The 11,855-nt window shown below is 38.2% G+C and overlaps 1 protein-coding gene across 1 annotated transcript in view; it reads left to right on the forward strand.

The window, feature by feature from the left end:
- LOC106930554 (ankyrin repeat domain-containing protein 13C) overlaps nucleotides 1-11,513 on the forward strand; it is a 32,708-nt gene extending 21,195 nt beyond the window's left edge. Inside the window, exons 8-13 of the mRNA XM_015008183.2 lie at nucleotides 1,791-1,922; nucleotides 4,033-4,194; nucleotides 7,522-7,601; nucleotides 7,725-7,823; nucleotides 8,358-8,458; nucleotides 8,551-11,513. Coding sequence (XP_014863669.2) covers nucleotides 1,791-1,922; nucleotides 4,033-4,194; nucleotides 7,522-7,601; nucleotides 7,725-7,823; nucleotides 8,358-8,458; nucleotides 8,551-8,681 — 705 coding nt within the window. The 3' untranslated portion in view covers nucleotides 8,682-11,513. The remainder of the gene's footprint in view (nucleotides 1-1,790; nucleotides 1,923-4,032; nucleotides 4,195-7,521; nucleotides 7,602-7,724; nucleotides 7,824-8,357; nucleotides 8,459-8,550) is intronic.
- The last annotated feature ends 342 nt before the right edge of the window (nucleotides 11,514-11,855 follow it).

Raw genomic sequence — 11,855 nt, forward strand, 5'->3', positions numbered from 1 at the left:
CTCTCTATACAAGTTCATTACACATAGATGTATTCCTAGCATTCAATTCTGTTAATTTTGATTATTACTACTTACTAAAGACACAAAATGCACCTCTATGAGAAGTGTAAACCTCAAAAGGCAATTGCCAAAGAAGCTTGTTGTTCACAGAGAACTGTATCCAAGTATATTACTGGAAAATTCAGTGGAAGAAAAATTTTGGTTAAAAATGTACCCAAGAAACAAGGATATCCGTGAGAGGATTGTGAAACAAAGCATATTCAAGACTCAAATGGGTTACATTCATGAAGGACAGGATGATGGGAATCAGAGCTTCAGGAGCTACTGAACACACACATAAGGACATGGGCTACAAAGGTTACAACCCCTGTGTTAAGCATCTCCTCAATAAGAAACAGTATCAGAAGCATTATACCTGGGCTGAGGAGGAAAAACAATTTAACCTTTTCTTAGTGACCAAAAGTCATGTTTAATATTTAAGTAAATTTTGTGTTTTATGTGGAAATTAATGTCCCAAAATCTAGAGGAAGTGTGAAGACGCACAGCATTCAAGTTGCTCAAGGTCCAGTGTTTCCACAGTTTATGATGATCTCAGGAGCCATTTCTTCTTCTCGTGTTATTCCACTGAATCAGTACCTCCTATAATTACACTATGCTTGAATTACAAGCAAACTGGCTGGTTTTCAACCTCTCTGAAGATCTATGACATATTTTCTATAGGAAGATGAAACCAGACACAGGAGCTTACAATGCAGATGAGCTGAAGGCTGTTATTAAAGAGATGTGGGCTTGCTGAACACCTCAGGAGTGCTGCAGGTTGATCACCTCAGTGCCACTCTGAAAGTATTCATGAAAAAGGATCACCAACCAAGCACTGAGTGCAAATATGTGGAGATACTTTTCAGTAAAAATCTAAATGTATTTTATTGGACTTGTATAATATTCAGTTTGTGTTTTCATAAACTGTTAGCCATTACCATCAAAATGAACAGAAAGAAACATCTGAAAAAACAAAATAGGTATAATGCAGAATGAATTTTATCTTTTGAATTGAATTACTGAAATCAATTAACTTTTCTTTGTTATTCTAGTCAGAACAAACGTCTCTTATTTTAAGTCATTTAGAATCACCAGGATTTTGAATAACCTGTTTATTGCCACAATAAAGAGAAAATGAATAGGTCAGATTTATTTTTGGTAGCATTGCTGTTGAACTGTATGACTTGAGTCAAATCTTTAAGAGTTCCTTCCTTAAGCTTCTTACAATAGTTTACTGGAGCTCTGGTCCATTCTTCCTAACAGAACTGGCAGAACTCAGTGACCGGTAAGATGATTGGACATTCCTATAATTGTTATGCTTGAGTATTATTGTTTGAACAGATGAACGCGACACCTTCTCATTGTGTCAAACCAGAAAGCAGTGTGTTTGAGGGGTGGTCTTAATATTCCTCCACAGGCGTGTCTCCAGTTAACTCAAATCTCTGAATTAGCCTATCAGAAGTTTCCAAATTCATGACATCATCATCTGAGCTTTTTCCTCGTTGTTTAAAGAAATGGTAATAATTATGCATGTATATTTCAGATTTGAAGACATTCATTAATAAATCTCAGACATATACTTTCTCTCATTATTGTGGCATTTAGCAAATATACATAATTTTGGTCATTCTACCTGACCTAAAACAAGACAAGTTGCCTATGAGTTCAGCTGTATTTGTCTCAATATTCGCTGTATGTAATCTCCTGGTTTCAGCTGTAGGTATTAATGTCCCTCTGTTCTGTCTTCATAGGAGTCGGAGATGGAGACAGAAGAGGAGGTGGACATTTTGATGAGCAGTGACGTTTACTCCGCCACACTTTCCACCAAGTCCATCACTTTCTCCAGGGCGCAGACTGGATGGCTTTTCAGAGAGGACAAGACGGTTGGTGTTGGTTATTATGAGGGTTTTTAATTTTAACACAGACTCACCTTTTAATAGGATGTTCTCAAGTTCATAAAGATCTACAAATGGTCTTACATTTTCCTTAAGCAACATCTCATACATAATAGAGTTCTTGATGGTGAGCTAACCAGGTCTAGCTGCAGCAAAATATCCCTGAACCATGACACTTCCACCTCCATGCTTCACAATTAGTTTGAGGTTCATTTTTTGAAATGCTTTGTTGCATTCATGCCAAACATATCGTATGTTCAGGTGTCCATTGTTCCATTTTAAACTCATCTCACAAAAGACTGTTGTTCCAGAGGCCTGATCTTTGTCTTTGGTCTCTCTAGCAAACTTTTGTATTGCCTTCACTGTTTCAGAGGTTTTCTCCTGGCACATTTCCCATGAAAGTCAAACTATTGGAGTCTCTATGTGATTGTACAGGCATGTAATTTCACATCAACAGTATAGTAAGACCTTGCTGTAGGTCTCCACAAAGATATGTTAGGGTAGAGGTTCCCAAACTGTGGGGCGCGCCCCCTAGGGGGTCGTCATGCCATTGCAGGGGGGGTGCGGGAAGCCGTCTGGATGAAAAAAAAAACAAAAAAACATGAACGCTATATGTGCTGGGTTTTTACCTTAGAATGGCCAACTCTCTGTTATTCCTATGTCAATTTGATACAGTAGGGGCTTCTGCACTTCCCATATCCGTGTCCTCGGTCACTTTTATCAGCAGTTAAAGCTGTTTAATCCATTGTTAACATGTGGTAGCCTGTTTTTCTGAGCTGCCTTTAAACACAACATGAGCGCTACGACACTCGCGCTGGGTTTACACCTGTGCGGCAGTGAAGGAGACCTGCTGCTGTTGTGCAGAGCTACACAGGTGTGTTAGAATCATGGCAGCGAAACGCAAAGAATTTTTCAAAGTTTTTTCCCCAAAATATCAGACTGTTGAGTAAAGCTGTTGGATACAGGTAAAGTTAGCTAAAAGATAACTAGCTAATATCAATACAGCACCTTAAGTTTAACAAGTAGCCTGTAGGCTACCAATGTTGTTGTCTATGTCCAGCTATGTACATTCATTTTGCCCTCAAAAATGTCGATTCACCCCACCTCCCCCTCCGCTGTTGGAGACAGGGAGTCTCTAAGAATCCTCCCCCCACCCACAAACTTCGTTCAAGCAAACAGCTATTTGTAATCCATAGGGGGCGCCCAGAAAATGTTTGGAAACCACTGGGGGGGCCCAAGAGAAAAAGTTTGGGAACCACTGTGTTAGGGGATTTGTTTTAGCTTCTATCTTTATTTATCTGGACAGCCAGACATGTAGGTAGTTTGTTTTTAGTGTTATTTCCCCTCACAGTGGAATGATTTCATTTATTTTTGTGGCCTCCTTAAATCCTTCTCCACATTTAAAGAGATGTTTACATCATCTTTCTGAAGACCACAGACAGACCTTTCTATCTCAGCATGGTGTTTAGTCTCTCATCAACCAGTCTAAATGTCTGAAGTTTAAACTGGATAAACCTTCTTCATTCTGGCCGAATAAAGAGGTTCTAATCATGTCACATGATGTGATACAATTGGATGTGGTGTTAGCGCTTTTAAAAGGGGTGTCCTAATTTATTTTTCACCAGAAATTGCATTACTTAACTTCATTGTAATGAATATTTTATTATCTTTTCTTCAGTTGTATTTGTTTAGTCACACTACTTAACTCTCTCAGTATTGTCAGCCTTTTTGTCCAATAATTCTAAGTCCTTATACGTTAGAAAGACACAGGCTTTCACAGTGTGTCATACTTTTTTCTCATGACCTTAAGCTATTTGCTTTTACAATGTGATTACTTTGTGCCATTCTGACCCAAATACTCATATTTTCCTGCTATTGTTGTGAAAACCGGCATGAAATAGAGTAAATAAATAAGAGAGGACCACAGGTGATGGTCTTGAGGTCTAAAACAACAGAGATGGGGCAGGAGGACACAGAGGCGGTGAATGAGATAGGGGGTATTGCATTCCGTCTTCCTAATCTTTTGTTCTTTTAACTTCTGTTTGGAGAGGAAATTGGTGATAGAGGAGGCAGACTGATCTGTTTCTTCTCTCTCCAGGAGCGCGTGGGAAACTTCTTGGCAGATTTCTATTCTGTGAACGGCCTGGTGCTGGAGTCCAGAAAAAGACGAGAGCATCTGAGTGAGGAGGACATCTTGAGGAATAAAGCTATTATGGAGAGTCTGAGCAAAGGAGGAAACCTCCTTGAGCAGAACTTTGAGGTGACACTTCATGTTGTTTGGATCTTTCGTTGTTTATTGGAAAGACCATAACCATCTAGTATCCCTTAATCTTTGTTACATTTTGTCTCTACTACATGAATATGAAATGTTTCTGGTAGCAACGTGAAGTGTGTGGTTCACTGAAAAAGTAGTCTGTAATTGGATGGAAAGGTCGGGGTTGTAACTTCGTCCCGCCGCCACATTTCTGTGTTGCTTGGGCAAGGCGCTCAACCTCAAGTTGCCTATTGATCTTTGAATATCTGACGTTATTACACATAAATATAAATCCTGTTTACTTGTACCTGCAGCGTAACCATCAGTCCAGTCTTGACACTGTATTGTCCCGCTGGACCCTTGGGGTAGGACCTGAGTCTCTCAGACTAAATAAAAGTCACAATATCTCACTGCTATTTGCATTTGAGGATAAAGCCTGTGGAAACAGCATGGATTTCCTGATGGACTTTGTTTAGAAATTCTGCATGACTTATTGAAAAATTCCTGCCTGCGTTTGGGGCAGATGATTCTTTGATGTCCTGTTTGTCAGCCACCCGGTCTGCATTTTAGACTCACTTCTGCCACCTTGTGGTGAAAAAATTAAAACTACACCTCCCCTCATGGCATCCCCTCCCTCTCACTGTCGTATGTTCCAGTTTGCTTAGCAAGCTGTTGTCTGAACTCAACAGTGAACTGGTCACATGGGAAAGACAAAGCCTCTCAACACCCACTGGATGCCTTTTAACTGATCTCTTGTTTTTTTTTTGTTTTTGTTTTTTTTTGTCCTTGTGCACTCTCTCTTTTGTTCTGTGGTAGGCTTTGTTTCTTCACATTGCCCTCTGTTGTCATCGAGTCCATCAGGGCTATGAACGCGAAAAGCCAGGGTGACGGTGGATCTTAGCTCCGCTTTAGGAATAGTTCACCTTTGATTTCAGCAAATAGGGCTTCAACTGGTGTGTAAACAGTTGCGTGAGAGAACATGTGGGCTCAAGCAATTGTGTAAGACCTTCAAATTAAGCGTGACAGTATTGATGACATGAGGGATCTGTTTAAAAACAACAAAAAAACAAAGAGAAAAAGTCAGAGGCCAGGGGGACTGGCACACCAGTAGATTCGGTTCTGACCAGCTTTTGTGTTCTCTGTTCTCATCACAACAACATGCTTGGACTGGCACACAGTGACATGCGGGAAAAACACATCTGTAAATCTGAGGTTGCTTTTCTTGGTTCTTTTTCGCAAGTTGTTCAACTTTCTCTTGGGACATTAAGATGACCTGTCATCTCCCCTTGTTGCTTTACCACTGCTTGAAGGAGATGGGTCAAATGGAGTAACAGTGAAACATTTTCATACATGAACATCGGCAAGAAGGAGTTAATTCCGGGAGAATGTCAATTTTAGGATTAACGGGATGGCACTTGTCCCAGATCCGGTTCAGGGACAGTCAGCACAAGCTGTCCAATCCTAAAATAAACTGAAACTGAAGAACACTTATTAGAGAAGGCTGAACAGAGATTCCTCTCTTCGGGAAAGATGATTTAGCTTGAAAAGAAAATTCCTGCATGCTTTTTATGACTTCCTTTTCACGCTGCTTTGGTGGTAGGAAGAGTTTCCTTTTGGGGGATAAAATTAATCAGAGGAAGAGCTTTGATCTACCTACCTGCAGCAGCAATACGTTTTAAACCATCTCACATTTCAAGGTCCCTTCACTACAGTTGAATGGTGCACCTATAGTGCCTGTAATCACTCTGCTCCCCATCCCGTTCATCAAATAATCACAAACATCTATAAATTCTCTGTTGATTTTATGTTGTCGACCAATACTTAGTAGTTCATAATTGTGATGTGAGAGAAAAGTGATGCATGATTTTTAAAATTTAATGGAAAAACATTAATAATCGAGCACTTTTCAAAACATTTGTCACAAAGAGCTTTGGATAAAATTCAAGATAAAACCAAAATGAAATGCAGCATGAGTAAAAGTATTACAGAATACTCACAAGCATTCACATATGCAAACAAAAACATTAAATACATTCCAGTTAAAAAAAAAAGTTAACATCTTCATGGAAAGACTCTTCCATAGGTTCAGAGCCACCACAAAGAGAATTACCTGGCGATATAATAAGAGCACCTTGATCAAATGAGCAATCCTAACTGGTTTAAAGGGCTAGAATAAAAATCGGAACAGTGTGATATTCATTTATGTTCAGCTTGTCCTGAATCAACACTTTGATGAAGAATCATTCACTTCATTTACATCTGCAGCTCATTTGGGGTGTGTCTCTCTGTACACACTATCAGAGAGGACAGAGGCTCCCTGACGAAAACTTTTGTGAGTTGTTTAATTGTGAACAAGAAGTTCCCACAATTTAGGAGGATTCTCTTTAATTGGGGGAACTAATTTAAGAGAAGCCTTCTTAGCAGATCGTATAAGTCAAATATTTAAATAACTACAAACTAAAATCTGATTGTTGACATTTTTTGGAGGATCTCTGGAGACGACCATACTGTGTTGAAAATGTTTTTAGGTATCCCCATGACTGCATTGTTTTAGGTTTAAAGTCCTAGCAAGGTCTCTGTATGTAAACCAGGCTCAATGGAGCAATCAGATTACCAGTAAACTGACAATATGTATAAAGGTGAACCACAGCCTACCTATTGGGTAATTATGTTACATAATCAGTCCACACTCAGAACCTGAGATACGGATTTCAAAGGCTTGTTTCCTCAGGAGGGAACTGATCTTGTGACGTATTTAACTCCAGATCTTTTTACCTGCGTGACTGCATGATTATGAAATAACATTAACAATTTTCCCATTGTCTGAACAAAAGCTATGAAGCCAATTGTTGGACCACATCACAGGCTTGCGTTAAAAATAATTCTTGATAATTATAGACCCCCCCCCTCCCCCCCCCCCCGGAGTGCAAACCTGAACTCAATGTTAATGTCATTAGAAGTGCCTAATAAAAACAGCTTTGTGGTAATATTAATATTGCAAAGGACTGCTTAAATATAATTTTTCTTAATCATAAATTCTTGCCTTGCATTCCAGTAGTATGTTCAATGAAAAAAGTGGATAATACACTAAAAGGTCACATAGTGTTGTGACATGTTAATGTGGACTTATCATAATTGCAATATGCAACAGTATCTTCATAACATGACTTCTTAATATTGTACATCCTAACTGTAAATATTTGCAAATAACTATTCCTTTCCTTTTTAGGAAAATAGATATGTTTAAATAAAATTTTACTTCCTTGATTATTTTTTGGGGGCTGTTTCCATGCCGATGATTTTTAAGTTCACCCTTCCCTTTGTTTCTTTTAGCCGACGAGAAGACAGTCTTTAACCCCCCCTTTACCCAACACTATTTCCTGGGAGGAATACATCACTGCAGACAACGGAAGGTAAGTGCCTAAAACTTGCTTTGTGAAAGAGAAGTCTACATGATCAATATATAAAGAATTTTTAACTGGTGCATGATGGCATGTTTTGAGATGTCGTCTTGTGTGCTGCATCTCTCTCCACAGAGCACCTCATTTAGGACGGGAGCTGGTCTGTAAAGAGAGCAAGAAAAACTTCAAAGCCACGATAGCCATGAGTCAAGACTTCCCTCTGGGCATTGAGTCGTGAGTGTTTATTTTTAGATGCCCTCTAGTCAGTCATTAAATAGATTTGTGATGAAAATTTGACTTCTCCAGTGATGCTGAGAAGTTTATAGAGTCATGCTAAGTGTCTCTTTTACTGGTGGGTGGGACAATGAAGAATAAAATCTTCCTCTAAGCAACTTCCCTTTATGTCCTCAACTGGCCATTTAAAGCAAAGACAAATTTGGATGCTTAAACAGGACAATGATCCCAAACAAACATCAGAACTGGGTTTGGAATGACTTATGGCCCTCGACTTGTGTATACTGAATGTTGTTTATGGTTCTCAAAAGCAAACCACTTTAAATGAGCTCAGTCTGTCATTAAGAGCCAAATATTCAGTCTAAGGCATGCCAGGGTCTTGTTCATAGCTACCAATCGAATAACTTAAAACCTAAAAATTTGATGACATTCATGTTGAATCTGCAGTGCATGTAAAGGTCTAATCTGTGCTGCTTATTCGTTCTTGTTGATAAAGCCAAATCTGTGACGATGATTGCTTTCGCCCTCCTTCAGGTTACTGAATGTCCTGGAGGTGATTGCACCCTTCAAGCACTTTAATAAACTCAGGGAGTTTGTTCAGATGAAGCTCCCCCCTGGCTTTCCTGTCAAACTCGGTAAGCAGACACTCACTGTGGACCAGATCGCTGCGGTTTGGGGAAATATTTCCATTTCACTCAGTGACTTGTGTCTTTGTGGTTTCTTGCAGACATCCCCGTCTTTCCTACTATTACAGCCACGGTCACGTTTCAGGAGTTTCGCTACGACGAGTTCGATGAATCCATTTTTACCATTCCCACTGACTACAAAGAAGACCCAAGCCGATTCCCCGACCTTTAACCTCTCGCCTTGGTTTTTAATCCTACAAAACACCTTTTATGAATGGAAACCCCTGTCACATGCTCAGACTCTGAACACAGACTGTACAGCAGCGGGATGAGAAGAGAGACAGGAACAACTCCGCAGAGGAGTTGACCTCAGTCGATGTGAACATAAGCTGAGGCGTTGCTGATTCTTACTCTAACCTCCAAATCTGACACGGCACAGCAGGAAGTGTAGGTAGCCGAGATTTTTCATCAAAGGGCATTGAAGTGAAAAACATGGCAGCAGAGCAGGGGGCTTTATTTATATGAGGTAAGAGTAGAATAAAGAACTACCAGGTCAGTTGACGCTTTGTATTTAAGTCTGTGTTGTTTTTAAAGGGACTGTGTCTAACTGACATGTAGTGACGCACTGATAATACTGTGTGAGATGCTTTTATGGGAAGTCTGCTCAGAGTTCATTTTAGGTTCTTTTATTATTTGAGCACAGTGGACAAAACCAGCTCGAATTGCAAAAACCTTTTAAGTTTATTCTATTTACGGTCAGTACAAAGAGTACAATCATATACCGCTGAAACCAGATATTTCTGTACATTAACAAAAAGACAAATTTTTTTGACACCGACACTTTCTTCTTGTTTTAGATCTATTAGTATTACCAAAATTATTTCTGGAGTTTTGGGTTGTTTTTTTTTTTTTTTTCTTCCAAAAAGTTTCCACATATTTCCTCTGTATTTAAACTGTATGACTTGAGTTAAGATGGTTTAAATATGTTGGTGTCTTGCTCACAAGTGATTGTAGGACAGAATTGAAAATTAACCATTTGTTCTGGGATTTATACACACATTTCAAACCAAAACACGTACTTGTGTGTGTGTGTGTGTGGGGGTGTGTGTGTGTGCGTGTGTGTGTGTGTGTGTGTGTGTGTGTGTGTGTGTGGGGGTGTGTGTGTGTGCGTGTGTGTGTGTGTGTGTGTGTGTGTGTAATTCCCTTCCCAATATCTTTGCCAATTTCATTTGGTTTTTTTGTGATATCACACAACATGGGGTTAGTTTAAGGTGCTGACATACAATACATGCATAAGTGAGCCTTCAGGTGATGCCTACAAAAGCATCACCTGGGCTAACCAAAATTATTAAAAAGGAATAGTAGCATGTAAATGACGAAAGTAATCAAAATTAATTAATTACTTTTATTTGTATAGCACGTTTCAGCACCAAGGTGGTTTAAATTGCTTTGTTTCATAAACCCCCCCCCCCCAAAAAAAAACAAAAAACAAAACAAAACAGTGTAATCGCTAATTGAGAAACCAGTAACAACATTACGTTTTGTTGATTTGATTTAAAGGAACTCAGTGTTTCAGGTGTTTTGCACTTTTCTGGACATTTTGTTCCAGATTTGTGGTGCATGGAAGCTGAATGCTGAGTCTCCATGTTTGGTTCTGGTTCTGGGGATGCAGAGCAGAACCAGAAGACCAGAGTGGTCTGAAGGGTTGATATAGCAACAGCAGATATTTAATGTATTTTGGTGCTAAGATGTTTTCTCATTCTTCTGGTACTTAGCAAATAGAAATATTTTTGCTGTCCTAACTGATTTAAAATTGATCTCTTTTTTTTGGCTTTTCATACAGTATGTAAATGTCTGGTTTACACGTTAAAATTATTGTATTGCTTAATGAATTACTTCCACCAATCAATGATAACATATTTACTGGATCAAAAGACGTGTAATGACAATTGTACATTTGGGAAAATAAGTTCTTTTTCTTGGGACATAATCAGCTTTTTTTTTTCTTTTTCTTTTTTTTTTTTAATAATTCCTCCTTTCCACATAGCAAAATGTGTAATTGTTTGTGTTGAGCGAAGATTTTCACAAGCATGGAGTCGTATCACTCTACACCTGGTCACTATTTAGACTCTCTAGGACAACTCTTCAGTTTAGTCACTTGTTTTGTGATGTCAAACTTTCAATTGAGCTTCTGAAAGATCAAAGTTGCAGCCGCGGATCTTCATGGTACATCAGTCTCATTAACCAACAGTGAGTCTTAAGTTGTTATAATTAAACCTTTTGTTTTTTATTTCACATTTTAATCTGTGTAGCAAATCTGTTAAAGCAGGCTCAATATAGACAACCCAGATCTTATGGTTTTAATGATTACAGTATACATACAGAGTTAACACATAGAACCAGGGCTTTTCCTCTGTGCAGTATATTTGTTGGGTTTTTGGGTGTTGTTTTTTTTTTTAATTCTCTGAACTGACAAGAGAGTAATTTCATTTTTTTATGTAGCATTTGGGGTTATCTCAAGCTCTTATTGGTTTGTAAGTTGTGGTACAATTTTCTACGTACATTTGTTTAAATGAGCAGTAAATATCTGAATTGTTTGATCATCTTTTTCTTCAATAATGCATCTCTCTGATATGTTTGGAATAATTTATTTGAGGTTGTGTTTAAAAAAACAAAAAACAAGCACAAAACACCTGCAAAGATTCCATCTGAAAAGATGAAACAAAGAAACTGAGCTGCTCTTGTTCATAAAAACTGGCGACTGCAGGATATTCCTGTTGTACAGGTGGATCAGTCATTCAGCAAATGTTGCTTTTATTTAGTTCCAGTTTTCTTTGTTTCATGACATTCCAAACTACTTTAGGTTCAGCTAGTGGAGGTGCGTCTCTTCTTCCGTTTCTATGTTTTATTTGTTAATTTCCTGCCTCCAATTTAAATGTTTTCTGTAGGCATTTCTCCATTAAACTACATGTCAGTTGTACAGCTAAAAACTGTTGTATAAGTCAGCAACACTATTTTCATATAAAATGTACTAAAAAATAAAAGTTTCTCATATCTGTCTGGACATCGTGCCTCTCCACTTTATTAATGGCAAAACATACATGCTGCTGTTCTCTTATTACAAACTTCAGGAAACTGCAGAAGTCAGTAAAAATATTTTTAATTATGTCATTTTTAATAATCTGGTTTTATTGCTACAGGTAAGAGTTTTTCTTCTTTCCTTGGAAAATATGTACTATAGATGTGCATATTTCCTATAAAGAATATATTTAAGTTTTAGATTTTACCTGAAGTGTATTTGAATCCTTGTTTCTTTGCACATATTAATCCTTCAGATCATCAAATGCATTTTTGATAACAAAAATGCCTTGTGTAAATCCAAAAAACAGTATTCAGAGGATTATTA

This window comes from Poecilia mexicana, unplaced genomic scaffold (assembly GCF_051168715.1).
Source record: "Poecilia mexicana isolate PSO_F unplaced genomic scaffold, ASM5116871v1 scaffold_4, whole genome shotgun sequence".
Classification (NCBI taxonomy): domain Eukaryota; kingdom Metazoa; phylum Chordata; class Actinopteri; order Cyprinodontiformes; family Poeciliidae; genus Poecilia; species Poecilia mexicana.